We start from the raw sequence: 24275 nt of genomic DNA on the forward strand, positions 1-24275 counted from the left end.
ATATATGCTTTATATGTAATTTAGAAGATCATCTTACCTATTAGAAATATATTGAGCTAGCATAGTATGAAGCATACATTAAGAACTCAAATAGTTTATGAATGAATTGTATTGTCCCAGTACAGAATTTGCTTTTCTTTGTCCATTGATATGCTTTTGATCAGACAATTTGAACACGCTTGTGTCCATGAACTTTCTTTCCCCAAACTCCTTTGTTTTTTGTTCTTCAACACGTGCTAAATCTCACTCCTTACAATGTTTATGGGTTTGTCAGGTAATAAGGTTTGTGTAGCCTGTAGGTGTGGCAACTTAGGCTCACACTATTCCCCTTTTCCTGGAACATTTCAGCCCACCAATACTTTCCTATTTTAATGTTATACCACTATTGCAATTAACTGACTTCCAGAGAGTGCTAATAACAATCAAGGGTTCTTCTGTTAAGCACCAGTCTCACTGAGCTCTTGACTTACGTATCAGTGGCATTCTGAAAGTTCATTTGTAAATTGGTATCTGTAACTCAAAAAGCACTTTTCCCCAGAAACACTGTAACACTTGGTCGTCTTCCAGACCTCTATCTGTTTACCTCATATGAAGTCCCATCACAGTACAGGTACTGAGCACCGCAGGAACCAGAACGAGTGTGAGTAAGTCCAAGAATTAAGATGGTCACAGACACACCCCTGTGTGTATATCATGTGCAGGAATTAAGTTTTAACTTAGCACAGAAATTAGCCCACTAAAGGCCAACCGTAAGGAGACGACAGAAAGTAACCTATGAAGGAAGTAAGGTAAGATCATGAAACATTGTGTGCATCAGTGTACTTAACGGATGGCTGAGAAAATCGGAAAATGCTATGTGTTGGCACATAAAGGTCAGTTTTTCTCATATGGCCCAAGGGTCAGTTGTAAACCCTGTCCTAGACTGGCCAGACGGGAACTTTGTAATCACTAGCTCTACTAGTTTTGTGCCACGGTGTATGAGATGAAGTCAGGAAAAACTGCTCCAGCAGCTAATGTTCTCATAAAGGTGAGAGATGAGGATTTTGTTTTTCTTTTTAACTTATGGTGTATACTGTTTTATGCATTCCAAGACTCCTCTTGTTTCTATTGACATGTAGGTATTACTTTTAAATTATACAAGGTAAAGGAAGAAAACCAGTATCCTATAAGTTTGAGTAAAGTAGATTGAAACTATGATGTGTTTATGTGTTTATTTACAGTCGGGGAAAATTATTAGACCTGGAAGATTTCTATTATAAGGAATTTTTGCCCAGTCTTTCTGGACCAAAGGAACATAACTCTAACTTGAGAGAAGGAAGACAACAGGGAGAACACCAGCATCAATGTTTTAATGCTAACGAAAGGTAATAAGCTACCTCCTAAACAACAGCATCTTCCACATTTTACTCCCAGTTCCATTTCTAAAGCACTGTCACTGTGTTTGGACTATAACAAAATATTCTCACCGACTATTGCCTCTTAAGATGATGTGTTGTTTACAAGTAAACTCAGGGATTATGGTAGGGTATTCAGACAACCCAGTTTCATACCTGTTTTCTTAGTGTCATTGTTAATAGTATCCTCTTTTAAAAGTAACTCACTTTGGGGGCACCTGGGTGGCTCTTGATTTCGGCTGAGGTCATGATCTCATGGGTTGTGATATCAAGCCCCCCCCCCCCACGCCCACCACCCCCTCCCTCGTGGCGGGCTCGGAGCTCAGCTGGAAATCTGCTTCAAGATTCTCTCCCTCTGCCCCTCCCCTGACTTGCAGGCATGTGCGCGCGTGCTCTCTCTCAAATAAATAAATCTTCAAAAAAAATTTTTTTTTAATTTAAGAAATACCTCACTTTGGATGATAAATTATATGGTCATACTGATTACAAACAATAAACCGTATCCAAAATCTGTGTTTAAGTTCTAACCAATGTAATCTTAAACACTTACTGGCTTCTCAGTTATGCTGTGTGATTTCTCAGAATCCATGACATCAGACCAAAATAATATCTGGAAGAAAGATTCATATGGAAATATGTGGAGCTTGGGGGAGATTTTTTTAAAGATTTTATTTATTTATTTGAGAGAGAGAACGAGTGGTGGGGAGGGGCAGAGGGAGAGAGAAAGAGCGAAGCAGACTCCTTGCTGAGCAGGAAGCCTGATGCGGGGCTCCATCTCAGGACCCAGAGATCATGACCTGAGTTGAAGACGGACACTTAACTGACTGAGCCACCCAGGCACCCCAAAATACGTGTTTTAGATTTGACTTCTCAGTTCTCCACTAACTTTGTTTGACACTAAGTATCTTAAACCATTTGTAGCTTACTTACTACTTTGGGAATTTTTTCCCCAAAAAAAACTCTTTGTGAATTTGAGGGCAAATTCTTTGAATTTGAATTATTTGAAATTGAAGGCACAAAATAAAGTGGAAACCTGATATACAAGAAATGGGAGTAACGACAGGCAACAGAAAGCTGTTCTTCCAAAATCCTAAATGAACATCTGTCAGCCTCGGGCACTCACAGCCCTCACTGTCTCTTATACAGTATGACCTGGCGGTTAAGAGAAGAGGTTTTAGAGTCAGTCAGTCTTAGATTTGGATCCTGATTCTGCCACTTGGTAGTTGAGGGACCTTGCTCATGTTACCAGACCTCTCTAAGCCTGTTTCCGCATCTGGAAAGGTTTCACTAATAACTACCTCACTACGTTGTCAAAGAGATTAAGTGAAATGGTGTATGTGAAGCACTTAACAGCAGATGTGGCATAGGGGAGAGGTTCCAGAGATGGTGGCTCTTTTCATCTTTATTTGCTTTTATAGAATCTGCTTGATTTCCACCCCTTGTCTCCAAAAGAAGATGTGTTTCTTCCATCTTGAGATCAAGAACTGTAACATATTGGTGGAGCTTAGATGTTCTAGTCTAGTCACAGGGTTCTACACAGGAAAATAGCAAGTGCCCAGAAAGATTAAGTGACTTGCCGCAAGTCACACACTGAGTTAGCAAGGTTTTTCACTTCCTGCTCAAATTGCTTTCCCCTGACTTACCTGTTTCCCATTTTAACAACCCAATCTACATCCTCTCTAGTATATTCTTTCTCCCCTTCCCCCAAGCACAGACACACATCTGCTGTAAAAGCATTATATCCCTGAAATACTGCCTGGGCTTCCAGCGGTATCTGTGGACGTGTACTTAGTAGTCACTAGAATGAGAATGCTAGAAGCTAGCATTGGCTGAGTGCTTCCTTTGGGCTGGACGCTATGCTGTTCACCCATTTAATCCTTATAGCAACCTTGTGAGGCAATTCCTCTTACTGCCCCATTTTATAGATGAGGAGGCTAAGTCAACAACGTTTAATAACTGCAAAGTCACCTAGATCAGAAGTGAGGGAGCCAGAATTCGAACACAGACCTTTTAGAGTTTAGAGTCAATGACGTGGACCACTACTCTTTATTGCCTCCCCGTGCAAAGACCTGTGCTGGGTGCTTGAGGAAGGAGAGGACACAACGGTGCACACAGTGTCATCCTTATCGCCAAAGAGCTTGACTCTAGAGAGAAAGTAAACGATCAAACAAAGCTAAACAAGGTAACTCCAAGAGGGGATTTTTCTAAGCTAAGGAAGACTAAAGAGTCAAAACTACAAATGCCCTAAGTAAACCTTGATGAGACCCTGGATTTAAATAGAAAACAGGTGATGTAATGAGCACTGGGTGTCGTGTGCAACTGATGAATCACTGAATTCTACCTCCAAAATAAATAAATAAATAAATAAAATAGAAAACAAAAGAAACAGAAAAACAGCTCTAAAAGACATTTGGGGACAATTAGAGAAACTTGGCATCAAACTGTATGTTGGAAGATATTATTGCAGAAAGAATATATATATATAATTATTATATACATTAAATTATATGACAAATATATATCTTATTATATATAAGTATACTGTTTTATATATTTATAAGTAAACATATTATTCTGATAATATTTTACATATTATATATACACCCCTGTGTGTATATCATGTGCAGGAATTAAAACTTAGCACAGAAATTAGCACATACACACCAGTACTAATGTCACCCAGGAAGGTGTGAGTAGGTCTGAGAATCAGGGACCACAGCAGTGATGAAGTTGAGTGTTTCATGGATTTTAAATGAGTAAAAGTAGTAGCAGGTAGTGATTAGAGAATGTCATTAGAAAATAACAGAACTGATGTCTCCCTCATCTCCTCCTAAGGTGAGTCTTAGTGGGCTCTCTGTTGAGCAATACTGAGAAAGGTGGGGTTTTTAAGGCATGGCCAGATTTTAATTATGACAAGGAGATATAGGGAGGATGGTAAGGAATAAAAATAAAATGGAACAAGAGTGCCTTGGTTAGGGGATAGGAAAATCATGAAGGAAGCATCAGCAGAAAAGAGACAAAGGGATACAATGGGGCAAGTATGAGATTTGAGTGATGTGGACATGGATTTGAAGCCTCATTCCACTCCTCACTTGCTCTATCAAGTAGAACCAGTCCGTTTCCTCATCTGCAGATCGAGGCTAAGGAGAACCTCAGGTCTTGCCATGCTGTCCTTAGAATTAGAGATAATGTGTGTGGTGTAACTGGCAGAGGGTTGATACTCAGTATTCTCATAATAACAGAAATGAGCTGAATAGGTAATGAGAATTCAAGTCAGTTAATCAGAAGAGAATGATCACCAGCCCCATAGATGCCCATGATGATGCTACCCAAAGACCTTCCCTGTCAAGTATCCACTGAATTCAAAATGCTCTAAAGACCTTCCCAATGGTGTCTTTTTTTTTTTTTTTTAATTCCCTATTCAGAATGGACCAGAATAAGGGCATATTCATCTGCAAGCAAAAGTCAAGCCCTCTCCTTTCATTATTATTTTCACTGCTTTGCGTATACCTTCAATGACCCTGCCCTTTTCTCCCTCAGTTATAATCAATTGGCAAACCCCAGTGCTGGGTAAACCCAACTTTCTACCCAATCCATTCCATAAACCCAAGTTTCTGCCCAATCCTCATACCTGCACCTACACAGCTGTACATGGCTATACAAAAACACAACCAAATCTCACTCAAGCTATATGAGCACAGACCTGAGCCCTTGGAGTTATTTTGTCATACTTTATTTCCCTAAAATTCCACTGTCCCACTGTCCAAGTCCACTCTTTCAAGACCCCTTCCTCTCTCTCAAACCTTCAAAACCTCCTCGCTTTCACCTTCTTTCCTGTTTTAATGAGAAAATATAGAGAACAGACACATACTCCCACTGCCAAATCTACCACTTACCCATAGACTTCCCTCAGTTTACTACAGATGACTGTCTGTCCTACCTAAGGCCAGACCTTCCTGTTGTGCACTGAATCCAGGTCCTTCCCTCTGCTCAAGAACATTGTCCTGCAGTTATCCCCTCCCTTTTCTGCATCTTGAATGTTTGTCCTCTTTACTGCATCATTTCTGACAATCTGTGAACATGATGCAATTGGACCCATCGTAAAAAACACCCTTGACTCAATCCCCCTTCCAAACCCCATGTTCCTGCTCTTCATGATAGCAAGAGAGTTACACGAGAGCGATCCTTCCTTCTCAATGTTCTTGCTTCCCATTCTCTCATGGGCCACTGTACTTAGGATTCCCTCCCCAACACGCCACAGAAACTGCCCCTACCAAGGTCACAAATGACCTCAGTTCTGCCATATCCCATGATCTATTCTCAATCCTTATCTTGTCCTATCATTTTCTTCATTGGCCTCCAGGACAGTACTTCCCTTGATTTGCCTCCTACCTCGCTGGCTGCTCCTTCTCATTCTCCGTTGCTGATACCTCCTCATTTCATGGACCTCTTAACATTGGAGTGTCCCAGTCCTTTGCTTTATCAACACATACTCTCTTGACCTTAAATATCATCTGTCTACTTAAAATTCCAAAACTGAAATCTCTAGCCTAGATTAGGATTTATACATCCAACTGCCTATTCATTATCTCCTCTTGACTATCTAATAAATATCTCAAACTTTACAAAACCAAAACCATAATATTTATCCCCCTCGCCCCAAAAAATATACTCTTCCTATAACCTTCCCCATCTCGTTAAATGGCAACTTCACGCTTCCAGTTGTTTAAGCCAAAAACCTTGGAGACATTCTTGATTCCTTTCATTCACAACCCACACCCAATGTATCAGCAAACTCTTTCAGTTCTGCCTTCAAGTATGACCAAAACCTGATCAGTTCTTTCCTCTTCTACAAACCTCATCCAAGCCACTCTCAGTCTGGCTGGGACTATTGCAATATCTCATAACAGACCTCCTTACTTTACTTACTTAAGCAGCCAGATCCTTTTATGAACCATTCCTCCACTCATATCCCTCCACTCTCTGTCTAGGTCTAAGTAAAATTCAAATCCTTGCCATGGTCCCAAAGCACTCAATTTTCTGCCACATTATCCCTTCATTCCTCCTGCTCTCAATCCTTGCTATCCCCCCCACCACTTGCTTACTTCATTCAAGCCACGGTGGCCTCCTTGCTGTTCCTTGAACACAAGACACATACTGTAGTCTTGGGGCCTTAATGCTGGTTGACCCATCATCCTGGACTGACCTCTCTTCCCCAAGAGATCTGCCTGCTCTCCCCTCCTCATCCCTTCAGGTATCTTTTCAAATGTCACCTTATCACAGAGGCCTTTCCTGGTCACCCTCAATGAAATTGCTTGTACAGGAAGACACACACACACACCCCCATCAGTCTTACCTCATTAGCCCGCCTTACTTGTCTGCATAGCATCTCTCACCACCTGGCATATTAAGGTTGTCAATGGTCCTCTCCCACACTAGATTAAACTCCATAAGAGTAGGGACTTTTGTTCACCTTTAGCCTACACTGATGGCTAATACTTAGTAGGTACCACATAAGTAAATGAATGCATCTATGTAGCTGCATAAGGGAGCATCTTTTTTCCCCAGGCAAGTTGCAGAATCTAAAGGTAAAGTTGGTAGACTTTCCCAGCGGTAGGTTCAGGAAAGGCGGCCCAACAGCCTCCTTGAAATAGCTGAAAGGGCCCAGAGCTAACAGTGGTTGATGAGATTTGGGAGGAGGGCTTCGGAGAAACGTTTGAGCAGTTTTAAAATGCAAAACGAGGGTTGTCTATTTAGGCACTTTGAATTTTCCTGCTTGACCAAAATGTGTTAAAAAAAAAAAAATTAAGATGCTAAAACCTGCTGAGAAAATTATGCAGCTGCGTTTGGCCACTATCTTGATGTTTTGAATGTGTGGCTCTTAACTGCCTGCAGTTGGTCGGAGGTGGGAGGAGCAGAACCGCCTAACTGGGTGGGCGGGGCGGCGCGGGCGCCGCTCACTCTCGGGCCCTGGGTCTCGCTGCAGGTGCTGGGCGGAGGAGAACCAGGAGCAGGAGGAAGGCGACTCCGCAGCCAATCCCTACGACTACAGGAGGCTCCTGCGCAAAACCTCCCAGCGGCAGCGCCTCGTGCAGCAGGTGTAGCCCGGCTGTTCTGGGGGCCATCCCATGGGAATGTGCGCGAGACTGCGGGGCTTTGCAGGGGCCAAGCGGGAGACCCTCGGACGCTGGCACCACAGGGAGCTGAAGCCGCGGCCCTGACCTTGGCAGGGGCTGCGCTCGCCCCTCGAATGCCTGGGCCAGCCTCTCCGAAGGCGGAGAAGTGAGATCTCTTCGGACGCCGCGTCTCCGCGCTCCGGCACCCTCTACTCCCACCAGCCCGCCAGTCGGGGCATCCCTATCCCTGGCCCCCTGTGTATCTCTTTGTTCACTCATTTACAACTCCTGTGGACCCGACTGCGCCTGAGCTCTCGCCGATCCCTCCCCTCTCGTTTTGGATGACTTCAAAGATCTCTTTTTCCTTGGAAACGGCTCTCCCAGCCCCGCGGAACACTCGAGGACCGAGCAAAACAAAGCTCGGGTGGGAGGAGAGGAGAGGGCGTGGGAAGCTTTGAAGATGAACTTCATCTCACACTCGCGCTTTCCCTTCCCGTGGTTATTGAGCTTATTAAATAAAGAAAGTGCCTTGGAAAGTCCGTGGCTTTCGGGGCTGGTCCCCCGATATTCCCCTTTAGGGCTGGACTCCTCCTGTCCAGCTCTGCAGGTGCAGGTGCCCAGGCAGGGGGGCGACGGTGCCTGTTGTCTCCACCAGCGAACAATCCCGGCCTCCAACCATCCCAAACATACCATCTAAGTTAAAACCCAGGTCTTCCGACCCAATCATGGCCTCGGGACAAATTCCCAAATCCCCCCACCCCCGACCCTGCGCGCGCGCACACACACCTCTAGCCCCGCCACTGAGCAAACTGTCAGGTTTTTTAGGTTCTCCTAGTCTGCAAATTTGAGGCAATCTCCTGGGCTCCGAATTTTGCCGTGTTTAAGAGAGGGGAGGGCAATGGGTGGGCAGAGGTTTGCCTTCCTCAGTCGACTGCATCTTATTTTAAAACCTGGGTTGAGCTCTTCTGTGAAACTGACGCCGTCCGTGTCTACGCTGTCTGAAGAGCGTCAGGAAGGACGGCGAGGTGATTTCACGGACAACAGAATTGGGAGAAGGGTTTTGGGATGGGGCTTGTCCCTCCTGGTGGTGTACGTTGCACCTGCGGCCCGAGCCAGGAGACTTCGGGGAAATTTTGGAGGATCGAGTGAGGGCGGGTGAATGTTTGTTGAGTCGCTCGCCCACCAGATGTAAGATGCTCTCCAACCCAAAATGTTGACGCCGAAAGGTCCCCCAGAGATGCCTCGTACGTACAACCTCTTCATTTTACAAATGAGACCCGCTCGAGGGGAAACCTCCCGCTGTGGCAGGACCGAGCTCAGAGTTTAAGTGTGCGCTATAGGCGCTGCTCCTTCCGTGGGTTCTCGTTGCGGCCTCTGCTCGGGGTCACCCCTTGGGGACCGACAGCTCGGTTGTGACGGGCTGCAGGCTGGGCCTAGCACAGGCACCAGTGAAACCAGCGCTGCGGGGCACGGTGCACTGTCAAGGAGGCGAGAGATTCTGGAACCCGAGTCTCCATGCCCCGACCCACGCATCCACCCACCACCCGGAGGCCCCCTGGGGGGAAAAGCTGAGCTCGGCATTGCTGCCAGGCCTCTTCTTCAAGCTTCCGAAGTGGCTCCTGGCAACCCCGGGACTTCCGTCGCTGGATTGGGAGGCAGTAGGCGCCCTCCCTAAACTCTCTACCCCCTTTTTAAGTGGGACTGGAAAAGGAAATCGCAAACGCTCGGTGAAAGGTTTCAGTGTTTTTATTTCCCTTTTTTCTTTTGTATTTCTTTGTTTTCTCTCGTTTTTCTTTCTCTCTTTCCATCTCCCTCTTTCTGTCCTTCGACATTTGAACACTGGGAAGACACAAGGGAAAACTCTTGGCAGACATTCTTTTTTTGGGAGACCTGCAATGCGATCTCCGGATAATCCACAGACAAGAAATAGGTCAACCCAGGAAACCCGCCCAGGAGAGCAGCCGCTGGAGCATGGGTCTCTCTCTCCCCCTATTGAGGAAGAGGCATCCAAAGCTTTTCCCCAGAGCGCTGGCCCACCTCCCCTCCCCATTTGGTGGCTGCCTCCTTTGTGAACTAATGACTGTAATTATTACCGCCCTGAGCTCTTTTGTTATCTCCTACGCCAAGCCCAGGAGTGGGGGGAGTGGGCTCTTTTTCCAAATCAAAGTCTTTATAAAGCAAATTGCCGTCTAGGGAGGGACCACATTAAGGAAAGACAAATCAGATCCCTGAGTGCTGAGAAGTAGGGTGTGTTAAATAAAATATGTAAATACCACCATTAGATTCAAAGTACTCCAGAGCTGCGGGGATTTAATCGAGTTTGAACAGTGGGATTTTAAGTCGCGTTTTAAAAAAATTATTATGTTAAATCCAGGTGTGTGGTTTCTACCTTCCCTGTGTTTTAATCTGTTTCTTCCTTCGGGGATTTGTGAGTGTGTTTTAAACGCTCGTTTTAAAGAATCTTTATGTCTTCGACCACTTACTCATTGCAGAAAAGTTCTGCAACCCCATCCTGCTGGGTCGAAGCAAAACATTTAGCAGGATTTGAGGTGGATTTAAACAAAGAACTGATCTCTCTGACTCGCATCTGTACTGCCGGAGCAAGAGCGGCGGAGCTGCCCTGCCCGCGAGCAGACGGCCCAACCACGAAGTCTTCACACCCAGGCGTTGTAACCTGAAGCCAAGAGCGCCGGAGAAGGTGGCTACACTGAGGCCTGGGTCCATGCCCACCAAGCGCCCGCAGCCAGATGCAGGCTTCTCGACGCAGCCGGCTTTGCGCCAAGTCTACGGCAGGACCTTGGCCAGCGCCCTTCCCCGACACGACTCCCCGCTCGGGCACGGAAGAAGGCAAAGCTTCGTGGAGAGACTTTACCAGGCCCCCGCGTGTTTGGGAACATAGGACTTGGGCTTGAATGCGGCCACCGAGGCCCCACGACGCCCTTCCTAAGCGAGGATCCAGGGGCGGTGGCCAAGACTGAAGATCCGTGAGTCTCTGCTTTGGCAGCAACTTTGGTGACTTGATTCAGGAGGGCAAAGAAATGAGGGCTTGTGAACAGAGTGGAAATGAAAAACGCTCGCTCAAGGGAATGCACGCGGCGGAAGCAGGACGCAGCCTTTCCCCACCAGGGTCTTCCTCAGCCTCTCTCTCTGAGAGCCCAGGAGCCTCAAGGTGTACGTGACGCTGATCTCCGCTACCAAGGGAAAGCAACGCGAACTCAACGGGGCCCGAAAATCTCAGGGCGTGTTCCCTTTGTTTAACAGCTTTTAACGTACAGGATATTGTAAGAGAGTAGAGATGCTGACTTTCTCAGAAAAGAAGAAACCCCTTCCCACCAGGCCTCAGAAATAGTGAATCTCGCCGGCCCCACCACCCTCGCCCCGCTATCGTGAAGATTCTCGGGGGGAGGGAGGGTCGGGGGGGGAGACCATTGATTTGAGGCCTACTGACTCGAGGGGCCCAGCAGGCGATGCCTTCTTTCCGCCTTGAATTTAGAAAGCTCAGATTGCTTAGCTGGAAACTCTGTGCACGCCTCCCACGCACACATCGATTCAGGTCACACGAAAGCAGCAAACCCTCCCACGCCTCCGCGGGCCAAGGTCGCTGAATGACCCGATCCCATCCCCCATGAGCCGTCAATCCTGCCTGCTGATTCTAGTTGCTCTCTCTCGCCCCCCTCCCCAAGAAGTTTCCATTCGTTTTATTTTTTTCCCCAGCCCGAGGTCCTCGGTGATAGGCTCCTGCGTGGATTTTAATTGCCTCTCAATCAGCAGTCTTTCTCCCAGCCGTCAGTCAGATCCTGGACGGTGGGTTCAGCGACCGCGCTCTCCGAAGCACAGGAATGACGCGCTCCCGAGCACCGCGCGGCTCAGTAGGAAGGCGTCAGGCTCTCTACTAAGGAGCTGAAATGAGCCCTTCAGCGCGTAGGCGCCCTGCCCCCACCGCCCCCTCCCCAAGCTCACGAACCGCTTGTGATTCCAGCCCAGCCGCCGGGGCTCTCGAGGTCACAGCGACCTCAGCACCGTCTTGGAGGAAGGCGGCGCGATTTCCGCACCGTCTTGGAGGAAGGCGGCGCGATTTCCGCGCCGCCTTCCCGGCAGCAGGACCAGACCTCAAACAATACGCCAATCGATGCCTGTATGAGACCCGTTCCGGCCACCCGCTCCGCCTCGCCAAGGTCTCTCCGGTCTACCCCTCGCTGAAGCCGGCGCGCAGTCAGCAGCGTTAGCACTCGGGACAGCGCACCCGGGCCCGCGGGGGCTGTTTGCGGGCTAGCGGCTAGCGCTCCCCGGAGGCTCCCCTGCACGCCTCCCACCCACACGCTCTGACTCCAGCTCGTGAGCGCTGTCTGCCTCGCATCCTCCCTCTCCCATTTTTTCTCTCCGCCGCCCCCTCATCCATCCGGATTGGACTCCTTCTCCTTCAAAAGCAGTTCGGGTGCTCGGCGCTTTCCCATACCCCTGCTCCGCGGACCCTTCGGTCTCCTTCCCTATTTAACCTCAGCCTTCCGAGAGAGTTGCCACGTCTCTAAGCCCTAACCCCAACACACACACGCATTCACACGCAGACACGCACGTTTCCTGTCGCTGTGTGACACCCACCCTCTGCCGCACAGCCGCGCGGTCCCCGTGCGGTGCCCTCCTCCCGCCACACTCACACACGCACGCAGGCGCGCGCAGAGCCGAGCAGAGGGCAGCTCGCCGACAGTTCGCACTCGGAGGCGACCCGCTCCAGTCTCACAGCGCTGATGGCATCTCCAGGCTCCGGCTTTTGGTCCTTCGGGTCTGAAGATGGCTCCGGGGATCCCGAGAACCCCGGCACAGGTAGGGGAAGAGGGGCCTGCAGCAGGCGAGCTTTGCGGGTGGAATGGGGTTTGCAGTGCTAAGGAAGACGAAGGAGGTTTTTCCACCTGCAACAGGAAACTTCGGACACTTCGCCCAGCTCTCGCTGTAGGTCCCTGATGGCCCAAGAGACCAAAACCTCACAGGCTCTTATCCCTTGGAAAGACACCCGAAGAATCTCAGACCCTTTTCAATGAAGTCTGGGAGAGCCCCCCAAACACAGACGCGTCTCCTCGATACCGAATTCCGTGGGCCTGGGGCACTGCCACCATCTTGGTGTCTGGACCCTGTAGAGGGATAGAGTGGCTGTGGGGAAAGGGAAAAAAATGGAAGAGATAGAATTCTTGGTCTGGAAGGAGAGGCTGCGAGGAAAATGGACAGCTTCGGTATCTAGGAAAACTCGCTGGAGCAAGGCAGGAAGGGGAGTTTGCCTGAACCTACCGGCACCTGGAAGGCAAGTGCAAAGGGCTGGAGTCTCTGAGCTCTTGGAAAGAAATCAGGGAACGTAAGGTCGGGCTGGGCCGGGCCGCCTGGCTCCCGTGACCCTCCTGCACCTGTCCTTTGTGCGGAGCCCAGGGCGGCCTCTTTCTGGACCCCGGGTTTAGTGCGTTTGTTCCCGTAGAACGAAACTTCACACGTCGTCTGCTTTCTCTTTCTGCCTCGCTGTACGCCTATCTGTCTTTCCTTGCAGCGAGAGCCTGGTGTCAGGTGGCCCAGAAGTTCACGGGAGGCATTGGAAACAAGCTGTGCGGTAAGTGCCCAGCCCGTGCCGGGGGAGGGAGTCGAAAACGGCCAGTCAGTCGCCTCTGTGTCCCGCGGGGGCAGTGTCACCTTCTCACCTCCTCATCCCCAACAGCGGAGTTGAGGTTGCTTGGCCGGGGATGGGCAGGCGCGAGGGAGCTGGGACCGGCGGGCGGCTGACCAGCGCTCTCGATGTGCTTGCCTAGCCCTGCTCTACGGAGACGCCGAGAAGCCGGCGGAGAGTGGCGGGAGCGAGCCCCCGCGGGCCACCTCCCGGAAGGCTGCCTGCGCTTGTAATCAGAAGCCTTGCAGCTGCCCCAAAGCGGATGTCAACTATGCGTTTCTACATGCAACAGGTAAAGGCGCCCCGTGGGGTCCCCGGGAGCCACTGTCCCTCGCACTGTCCCACCCACCGCAACCAGAAGGGACTCGATGACAGGGGCCTGACCCGAGTCGTGGAGAAGCAGGGCGGAGGCGGACCTTACGTGAATCTTCAGCTGAAAGCGAGAAACACTGGGCCTGTCCCTTCTGTCTGAGCCCTAACCCCGGCCTCTGCGCAGCGCTGGGCGCGGGCGTTCCAAGGGGACTCTCGGGCCGCGGCTCTCTTGCCCCAGTGCCGCCCGCGGGTCTGCGGTTGGCGGAGGTCCCCGCGCGCGCTGGACCTCGAGGTCGGCTTCTTGGTGGCCGCTGAAACGGGTGGGACTTGGTTGATGAGACTTTCTAGGTCTTTAGATCGCAAGAGTAATTCATAGCTGCAGTTTCACAGGGGAACTATTCTATTCACGTGAGACCTGCGGGCGTTTTTACTCCCTTGTGTTTACACACCCAATCACCTAAACGCGCGCGCGCGCACACACACACACACACACACGCACACACACACACTGACTTAGGAAATAGCGAGCCATCTTAATGGGTCAGAGATCCTAACATTGCATGCTCCACTTTGCCTGATTTGCCCAAAGGCATTCCTCAAACATTCTGATGTGACGTATTTCCATAATCATTTACGATGATTTACTGAGATATAACATTTAGGACGGACCCCGGTGAAACAGATGAATGTAGGCACACTCCTTTTAAAAAGGGAAGCAAACAATACCTTATGGATTGAAATGCAAAGAATTAACTTGGAGTGGGGGAGAAATCTCAATTTCTCTTTTTCCTTTGTCTTTGAAAAATACCTCCCATTTAAAGAAAATGCTCTGCGTTTCCAGATTTTTTTTTTAAGCACAAAATCTCTCAGTCCAAAGAAAAATTGCCAAATCAAGATCTTGCCTGGATATTTCCACAGTAAAATTAAAATGCGGCATTTTGATTCCATTCTTTAGACCTGCTGCCAGCGTGTGATGGAGAAAGGCCCACTTTGGCATTTCTGCAAGATGTTATGGACATTTTGCTTCAGTATGTGGTGAAAAGTTTCGATAGATCAACCAAAGTGATTGATTTCCATTACCCTAATGAGCTCCTTCAAGAGTATAACTGGGAATTGGCAGACCAACCACAAAATTTGGAGGAAATTTTGATGCATTGCCAAACGACTCTAAAGTATGCAATTAAAACAGGTATTGTCCAGTCAAAAATAATAAAGCTCTTTTTTCCTTTTACAATTTTTATTTTTTATATAAAAATGTTTTCTGTTTATGGAGTTACTGGTATTTTCAAATTAACAGAATTATTTTCATCAATTAAAAGAAGTCATTATTAGAATGATATGAAGCAAAGTCACCCTTTACTATTAATGCTCATGCTTCTGAAGTTGATATCGGAAACATTATAAACGCATTAAGTATAAATCATCAGATTTTACATTGCACGTATTTGGCCACAGAGATTAACCACTGATGTAGAAGCAACCATTTGTCAGCAGAGGCCAGTAGAAGTGACCCAAAATGGAGAAAGGAAGGGAATATGGAAATGAAACCTCAAAAGGCATGATCCAAACAAAAGCCCAATACTAGTGTAGTGCTAGTCATTTCTTTGGCATAGGAATGGTCAGACATTGGATAAACCATCCTATGTAATCATTGCAACAGGGGGATAATATTTTGGCATTGTCTCAAATGGCCAGGACTTCAGATTCGAACCCCAGGTTTTCTCTTTTTTTAAAGAAATGTCCACAAAAGAAAACACAATACAAACTAGCTTAACAATTCAGCAGTGTTATATACAAGGATGTGTGTGCTTCATAGCCATTCTGAATATAAAATAAAGAAAATGGGTGGGGGAGGGGAATCAAATATCCTTATTTTAAAATGTATTTTGTATCTATTGCTTTTTTTCACAGTAGTCTTCATACGCTGTTTATTTATTTATTTATAGTATTTATTTATTAGTAACATTTATTTGGGCACATTGTAAGCTTTCATTTTATCTACACAAAATCAGCTATTTATCTCCCCAGGTCATGATTACCCCTTCTTTTCCTGCATTGTCTCTAATCATGCTGATGCATGATCCACTACACTTCATTAAAGCAATAAAAATAGGTATGAATGAATTTCATGAGGGATAGAAGACCTTGTGGATCTAAATTGATTTGTAGCCTTAAAAAAGATCCGCTAGCAACTAAAAATGTCACATGAATATTAATTACCATAGGAACTTGATTTTTTATGTTGCCATTTCTTTGGTTAATGAATTATCATATTGCTCTAATCAACCACAAGCATTTTAAGAATGTTTGCTGTGTGACTTTTAGCTACTTTTTTTGGTTTTGTTTTTCCATTCGTTATACCAATAGAGAGGAAAAGTATGCAGAGAAGAAGCCTAAGGAAATGGATCTGCTGCATTATTAGTATCCACTTTTGTGAGACTATAGACTTAAAACTAGGTGCATAGGGAAAGGAGTTTAACTTGGTGATTTTGACCACACTTGGTCTGTGGAATATGAATTTTGAAGGCTTATTAGCTATCATTCTCAATCATGTTCACAGAGAATCCACATGATGTATATACTAGGCATTAAAGATGTTCTTCCAGCTTTTGATGTATCTGTGGGGGCAAACCTGAACAGTGTTTTTAATTCATTCTTGTTTGATCCATTCCCCTAACCTAATATTTAAATATAATAATAGTAGGTTGCTACCTATTATTTTTATTGCTACCAAACTGGAAAGAACCTATAAAAATGTTTTACATCTTCATCCTTAAAAGCTGGTGATGTCTGACATGTAATTTAAAGAGTTAAGATAATGAGAATTGCAAGTCAATGAAAGTCATAGTTCTGTCTATCAATGCTTCCTTTAGTGTTAGGAGAAGATGGGGCAATTCAATTCTTAGACTTTGCCATAATGCTTGTGAGATTGTTGGTCAAATGTAGTTCTAATGCATTTTATTTAAAGTTCAGGGGAAAATAGGATTACGTTGGATTTCCAAGCATCATATCAATATTATTCATAACACATGTAGTCTTCTGGTCTTCCCCATTCCACCCCTAAATAGCAGTTCAAAGAAGTAACACCGGTCACCTCTTTTTGACTAGCAAGTTTACAGGTTTCTATGCTATAACTGGTATTTGACGACTAGTACTATTTAGGGTCTGTAAAGTAGTTACCATCTCTGTGACCATTAGACATTTTAGTTCTCCTAGGGAGATGCTTTTATAAAATATGTTAGCACCTGCTTTCTACTGAGAGTCCTTAATCTAATTTTCACTTGGGCTCCAAGCTTAGAGAGGAGTGAGGGGCAGTGGGTTAAATACTTGCAAGTGGAAGTCGTCCTGTATTGTTAAAATTACGTCTGTAAGAACTGTTGGAACAGAAAACTGAAAACTGCAGAGAATGATAGTATTTTAGAATAAATAACATTTTCGGGGATCATTGGACTTGGTGGTAGTGGTGGTGTTTGGGGAGTGCAGGGGTTAATGTTGTCTTGAGTGTTTTAACGGAGCCATCAGACAAAGAAATGGAAGCATCGATAAATGAGGCCGTCCTTAGGTGCGTGCTGCGGCTACACGGAGAGCAGTTTGGACCGACTTTGGGGCCCTCCCCAACTGATGGTGGACAAGGGGGTCAGGGCCGCCCGGGGCTGGTTGCTGGCCGAGCCTGGGCATCCTTCCTGGCTCATTTGCTAATCAGTGGGGAGCGTTCCAGAGGCGTGAGCTGCTCTAATCTCACGTTTCCTCCTCGCTGTCTGCCCGGCTGCGCGTGGCCGCCTATTCCCGGGCCCGGTGGGGGCGGCGGCGGCAGCTGGATACCCAGGCCGGCTGGGACAGCTGGGAGCCTCCAAGGCAGGTCTCTCCCACCCTTTCTCTCGGAGAGCCTTGCCTGGATTCGCCGGCAGCCTGCCGGGGGTGGGGGTCACGGGAAGGGAGCAAATAGAATATTTCTGCAGCCCACTTCTGCAGAAATCAAGAGGACATGTTGCTCTAACCTGTCAAACTATCTCCTTCCATTTTTATCACATCACCATCAGTGAATGAAAATTTTGAGGCACGAGAGATTCAGGTGCCATGGGCGACCAAGGTAAAAAAATATATATATATAGAAAAGCGAGTCAAGCCATTGAAGCCTCAAATTTGCTTCCCAGTTTTCCAAAGGCAGTGGGCAGGGTGGATTGGCCTTTTGATATCCTGGGGCCAGACACAGGCCTTGGAATTTCTCTCAATTTTTTTTGCAGAGGTTTTTCATGCCAAAGTCTCCAGAGAGTTAAATAGTGTGTGATAATAGACGCCAGATTCATCCAGAAAATGCATATGAATTGGGAGAGTAGATTAATGGATTGATTTGCTAATCTTTATTAATTTCCTCACTTTAAGGAAATGGCTTAGGGAAAGAGAAATGAAGGGGCATCAGGAGGGAGAGGCGGCTGTGATTTCAGCTGTGAACTCTAATGAAATGGGGAGTCAATGAGGCAGAGACAGGGGAGGGCTGTTCCAGACCGTGGCCCGGGCGGCAGCAGCAAAGGGGCTTTCTCATTTTGCCTGGATGCATAAACTGACAGGGTCAGCATCAGAGGGCCTGGTAAAGAGCGAAAAGGTAGAAGGGCACTGTGCACAGCCACAGGGAAGCAAAACAATTCCTGAGCATGAGCGAGAGCCACACAAATCCCAGTCTCTTTGAAATGTGCCCTTTCCCAGCTCCTATCTTTTCTCGGTGTCTAAATGTCTAGCCACATGCCCAAGGCTGATAAGAGAGCACTCCAGTCCTAGAGATAAGCTCTGTGTTGACTTTTGTCCCTGTTTTCCCCATTGCCTTCCTTTATCTTGTTTTGCCCGTGCTGGCCTGAGAGACCGTCACCCCGGGCTTCAGACAGGTGTCCAATAAGTAGGGGCTGCCTTTTCATCAGATGCTATTTCCATAATTGATAATCTTCCAAAATTTTTGCTGCCAAGCAAATCACAGATTTAGAGATAGGCTTTTATGGGGCAAGACAAGGAATGGAATTCTAATGAGATATTTACAATCACATTTTAAATAATAGCCTCAGGAGTATTTGGATGTCAACTCCTTTGGAGAGTTTTAGAGAAATCTAGAAGTTAATTAGATAAGCCTTGCTAATGGACTCATCAGCCCATTGAATGTATCTTCATGTATCTTGTTGATGGGGCAGTGATGTTGACCGTATCCCTCTTTACTTTAAATCACAACTATGAGGAGTTCTGTTGTTTATAATCAAGTATTTGGACAGAAAAGAATCGACAAGAATTGAATTTGCCCATGCCCTCTTTAGACGATCATCACCTTTTGAATCCAGAGCAACAAAGTGTCCTATTTTCTCATTTTTGTGTTGTCTTTTGTAATCATCAGTCATTTGTCACTGATATCATTATGAATGTTGGCATGCCTGGTGGATGTCATGATATGACTGATTCCCAGAACAACTTCAACAAAAAAGGATTTTTAGCAGCATGAGTGTAAACAAGAATAGCTTTGGATTACACAAGCATTTTAGTTTGCAAATGTATTGAAGGGATGCTAGGAAATAAACTAGCATCCACATTGCAAACCACACTTGTTATTTTTTTTTTATATCGGATAATGTTTAGAGGAAGCTTTTTTAGAGTGTGTTTTAAGAAATACCAAAACCCCAAATAGTCTCTCTTGTTAGATGAAATGCTCCTTTTGGGTGTGTCTGCGTGCACACACGCATGCATGCACATGTTGGGCTTCTGAATATGGATTTCCTATTACTGAAGGATCTTTCAAGGTTCTTTAGCTAGAGCAATCATGTGTTTGAGAGGCATTTATTTTCACTGGATGCAGTCTTGATTCTCGTATTCCATTTTATTCAGGGCATCCCAGATATTTCAATCAACTTTCCACTGGACTGGATATGGTTGGATTAGCAGCAGACTGGCTGACATCAACAGCAAACACCAACATGTAAGTAGTTAAATGTGGTGTTTTTTTTTAAAATCCAGGATAATTATTAGTGAGATTTCATAGTCTTTATTCTACCTCTCATGTGAAAATCTCTTTTTAATTAAGTAGTCCCTAACATAGTGATACAAACTTCAGAAGTATACGGGTGCTCACTCTAACTTAAAAGAAAAGAGTCCTGATCTATCTTTCATGCAATCAAAGCTATATAACATTTTTCAAACACAAAAGGCACTTTTTTGGCATTTTGGATTTATAATTATGTATAAAGTGAACAAGAAATGGGACCAGATGATATCTTTTAAATAGTATTACTCTGCAGTGTTCTTTATTTATTCAATATGATAAATGACCCTTGGGCATTAAGCTCTTAACTTTAGGAATATAGAAAAATGGACAACCTTTAAGAAGACATAATTTTCTCTCTGTTCAATACTATAATCAAAACCTTTGTGAATGTAGGGCTTGAAGAGGGACATACAATAGTTCTATAGATGTTGTAATGATGAATTATTTCTTCGAGTTACATACATAAAATGTGGCCATTACTACATTTCAGGTTCACCTATGAAATTGCTCCAGTATTTGTGCTCTTGGAATATGTCACGCTAAAGAAAATGAGAGAAATCATTGGCTGGCCAGGGGGCTCTGGCGATGGGATATTTTCTCCTGGTATATGATATTTCAACCTTTCTTTGTGTTTTTTCTTCTGATACGCAGTGCCTCATTATGAACATAGGAGCGATTAAGTATCTAGTCAGTATTTCTGCTTATGTTAAATAGGTTATGTTGATCAAAAGAATGAGCGTGCTAATACATGACCATTGACCATGCTTCCAAGCCAACTCCCCATACTTGACCAATAGTTATTGGTGTTCAGAAAGAGGATAAACAGGGGTGGATATTTACCCAACCCTTCTACTGCGATCCTACACAGAAGATGTATGGATCATGTGGAATACAGGAATAAAGATTCCTCATAAGGGAATTCACTCTCTGAAACTCTTCCCACAATTAGTGAAAGGGTAGCCTCATTTAATAAAGCCTTCTCTGTTTCAGGAGGCATTATGAGGCAGATCTACGTAATTGAGCCTACGTACTCTGTCCCTTTCAAATACCAACCAGAGAAGCTGATTGACTTTAATTTCAAGGAGGGCAGAGAGTGACTTGGGAAACCATTTCTTAAAGCTGAAACAGAGGGTGCTGATTCCTTCCAAAGGTTTCTTTTGCCTTCTCTTCTTTATCATGCCATTCAGTCTCTTCATCCTGCCTTTTATCACCAGCCATTGGATTCTAAGCTCCATTATTTACACCTCTTCCAGCCAAGAGAATCAACCTGACACAAAAAAAGCCTTGCCCTTGGTTCCGGATCTGTATGTGACCTTGGTTTTGATGCAGAGAAGAAATAGAAGTTAGAAAGGCAGTAGGGAGAGAGAGTCACTGACCCATGGAAAATAAACCTGGTGTGCAGACTGTCACCTAATCAGTGGCAGGAGAGGGTCATCAGAATGGGGCGGGCCCTCAGTACACTGAGACTGGCCCTGCTGGGGAGGCCACAGCCACACCTGCCATTATGTCAGGCCTAGCAAAGGCCACGTCGAGATGTCCCTTCAGCAAACCTACAGAGACAAGTGGATGATGAGGGAGAGAGAAAATAAAGAACAGGTTGAAAGAAGAAATTATAAGCAAGCAACAGTGGCCTCAAGGGTAGGGCTTAAATTAAGGAGCTTTACCTACAAGCTCAGATCTGCTATTATATTTTATGCTTTTAAAGATACAACACAATTTTTAAGGTGCTGAAGGAAAACATGTTAGTTAAATGGAAGGGAAAATTAGCTTTTTTTTTTTTTTCGTTAAACACCAGCTGTGATGAATTTAAAGCTAGCCTTTATTTTGTAGGGAACGCAGTTTTCCTTTGGAAAACCATTCCCCACTGAGGGAACTTTGTCATCATTGCCTGGAACTGATGCTCTTAAGGTATTTTTCATGAGGAATTAGGTAGTGTTCAAAGATCAGCATTGTTTTTACCTCTATTCTTCTCCCTCTTACAAGGCTGGTTATGTGATTGAGCATCCTGAGCTCTCTTTTAAAGGTCCGCAGGAGTGGGAAGAGAACAGTTGCTCCTGTTGACCCTGAAAACTTGTCTGAGAGGGCTTGGGCCAGGCCTAATTTAGCTGCTCTTGGAAACCACTTGCCCCAAAAAATATACACCCAGAGAAAGAACCTTCTTTGGCAATTCTGCTAAGCCAAATATGGACACCCCCATCAATGACAGAAAATGATCAGGTAGAAAGACTTAACCTTGATCATGGGACTCCTTCCTTGGATCCTAAAGATCTGTATGCTCTCACACCAAGATGGAAGCCACTGATGTCATGCTAAGTATAATGTAGACATTGCAAAGTGGGGAGGGGACAGAAGAAAAGGCCATTGGCAACCTGTTTCTGCTCTGCTTTCTACAAGGCATTACAGAGGAGAGATGGACTATAGCATCCTCACTTGCAAATGGATGCCTTTCCAGGTAGCATCTGGCCTTATTCCTGGGGTATAGGGTCTTACAATTTAAAGAGTGGGGATAGGGGAAATCATACATCATATGTGCCTGAGATCTGAAAGTCCTATTGCCCAGGACTAAACATGGAGAGTTAGGTCTGTGACTTGAATACGTAGCTCAGCTCAGTTTACCTTACACCTCCATCTATAGCATCCAGAGGCTTCATGCTTCATGGAAAGTTCTCTGGGACTTCTAGAAGAAATCTGTTCATGTGATGTCACCTGTGCCTGGGAGCCAAAGAGAACTGGAGTATTCCTCACTGCTCAGCAAGTCATGAAGGACCAAAAGAGAAGAAAGGGAAATTTTGGCTTAGTCACAAACCTTTTCCAATCTAACAGGATTTTCCTGATGATTCAGAGCTTGTTTTTGCATCCTTCCTCTGGAAGATGCATCTGTCCTCCTGCCTGGGTTGCACAACAGTCTGCTCTAACGATCCAGAATCCTCTTCATCTCTCTCAGGGCTACTAGATCTTTAGACAGAGAATAACTGGAGTGGCAAATGAGAAGCGGCAAGGTAGAGCTGGAAGCTTCTTGAATAACTGTGCTATGTGACATGGTATCTTTGTGTTCATCTTCCCCTTTTTCTCCTGGCCTCCTTTCTCCCCAGCCTCTCTGACAAGAACAACTAGGGCAGTGCTTCTCTGCTGGGGGCTATTGTAACCCCCAGGGGACATTTGGCAATGAATGGAGAGGTTCTTGATTGTCACAACTTGGTGGCGGGGGAGAGGGGGGAGGTAGTACTAGTAGCCTCTGGTGGATAACAGCCAGGGATGCGCTAAACACCCTCCAGTGCACAGGACAGCCCCCCCCACAAGGAGTTCTCCAGTCCCAAATATCACTAAGTGCCAAGATTGAAAAACCATACATTGGAGTGGAAGTTCCTTTAAAAGCTGGTCCCTTGCCCGGCAGCATCCTACACCCTCAGCCCTTTTAGACAAGGTGTTTGCTCAGAGCAGGCCTGACCTGGATTCCTCTCGCCCCATGTCTCTGGGGGTCAGAAGAGGTAGCAATTGCCCTTATTCAGACTGATGACAGAACCGGGATCTGGATAGTTACGGCTCTGGGCCAGGCTGCTTGCTTGTGTCGGAGCCCAGGGAGCATAAGGCAAAAGTCATGGCCCTGTGGGGGCCATTCAGTTTGGTACAAAGAGCCCTCTGCTCCTCAGCCACCCAAAGGGAAGGGAACTCTCAAACACTCACATCATGGCAGAGCCCAGTGTGTCCCCTATGGGAAAGGAGGAGATAGTGGCTTCACTCTGCCGCATGACGTCACAGCTTCCATTCCAACATCCCCATTTGCATGCACAACAACCTGTCTTCTTCTTGTATTGCAAAAATCCTGAGCTTTCCAACAATCTTGGGGGAAATCTCACTTTTCTTTGCTTGTCAAATGAGACCTTACTTATAAGATACAAATATTATGGTATGAAATCCTTGACAATCTTAGGATGACACAGGAAAAGCAATTCAACATAGACTTAAAATTCCCTTAGTTTTGTGTTTTCCTATCATTATGAAATAAGATTTTTGTTCAGCTATTACAATTGTATTTCTATGAAGTCTTTGAGGGGGAAGAACTGTTCTGGGGAAATTCACAGATGAGTATGATGAAATGGGCTTGGATGTTTATCCTCATTCTTTTTTTTTTTTTAATTTTTTTATTGTTATGTTAATCCCCATACATTACATCATTAGTTTTAGATGTAGTGTTCCATGATTCATCGTTTGTGCATAACACCCAGTGCTCCATGCAGAACGTGCCCTCCTCAATACCCATCACCAGGCTAACCCATCCTCCCAACCCCCTCCCCTCTAGAACCCTCAGTTTGTTTTTCAGAGTCCATCGTCTCTCCTTCTGTAAGAATTGTGGATTAACAGTCCACACCATGAGCTACAACGGATTTGTCTTAGTGTGAGTGCAAGGCATTGCCTGAGTTGAAATGAAAAGAAATGTTTTCTCCATCAGGAGATAAGTAGGATTTCCACAAGCCTAATGAAGAATGACCACATTCGCATGGTGGGAAGGAAGGCAACAATTTCTCAGTTCTTAAGAACCTCTTCAAAGGACTCCCAGCAAGAGCAGAATCAATTGGCAGTTCTGTTTAGTCGCAGATTTGGGATGTGAAGGGGTAGCATATGTCCTATGGTTGGGCCCAATGCTCCTTTTTCTAGACCCTCTTAGGCTGAAGATTCAGTCTGAGTTTGAGGATTCAGGTCAAAGGATAACCAATAAATATGGCCTTCTCCCATGTCCAAGGAGGATTCTAGGTCAATGGAAATAAGGAATGTTGCTTGCATGTGAAATGATG

The 24275-nt window shown here is 45.9% G+C and overlaps 2 protein-coding genes across 3 annotated transcripts in view; both read left to right on the top strand.

Annotated features, from left to right (window-relative positions):
- The window catches only part of MYO3A (myosin IIIA), a 230374-nt gene extending 222412 nt beyond the window's left edge, over positions 1-7962 (top strand). Inside the window, exons 32-33 of the mRNA XM_078074084.1 lie at positions 1221-1364; positions 7381-7962. Coding sequence (XP_077930210.1) covers positions 1221-1364; positions 7381-7498 — 262 coding nt within the window. The 3' untranslated portion in view covers positions 7499-7962. The remainder of the gene's footprint in view (positions 1-1220; positions 1365-7380) is intronic.
- A 3332-nt stretch (positions 7963-11294) lies between these two features.
- Positions 11295-24275, top strand: part of GAD2 (glutamate decarboxylase 2) — an 80232-nt gene continuing 67251 nt past the window's right edge. The window contains exons 1-6 of one of the 2 annotated variants that reach the window (XM_036092303.2): positions 11295-12331; positions 13041-13100; positions 13297-13446; positions 14422-14655; positions 19326-19416; positions 19973-20085. In XM_036092303.2, the coding sequence (XP_035948196.1) occupies positions 12256-12331; positions 13041-13100; positions 13297-13446; positions 14422-14655; positions 19326-19416; positions 19973-20085 (724 nt within the window). In that variant the 5' untranslated portion in view covers positions 11295-12255. The remainder of the gene's footprint in view (positions 12332-13040; positions 13101-13296; positions 13447-14421; positions 14656-19325; positions 19417-19972; positions 20086-24275) is intronic. The other variant, XM_036092301.2, reaches the window with a different exon arrangement.

Source organism: Halichoerus grypus, chromosome 6, assembly GCF_964656455.1.
Source record: "Halichoerus grypus chromosome 6, mHalGry1.hap1.1, whole genome shotgun sequence".
Classification (NCBI taxonomy): Eukaryota; Metazoa; Chordata; class Mammalia; order Carnivora; family Phocidae; genus Halichoerus; species Halichoerus grypus.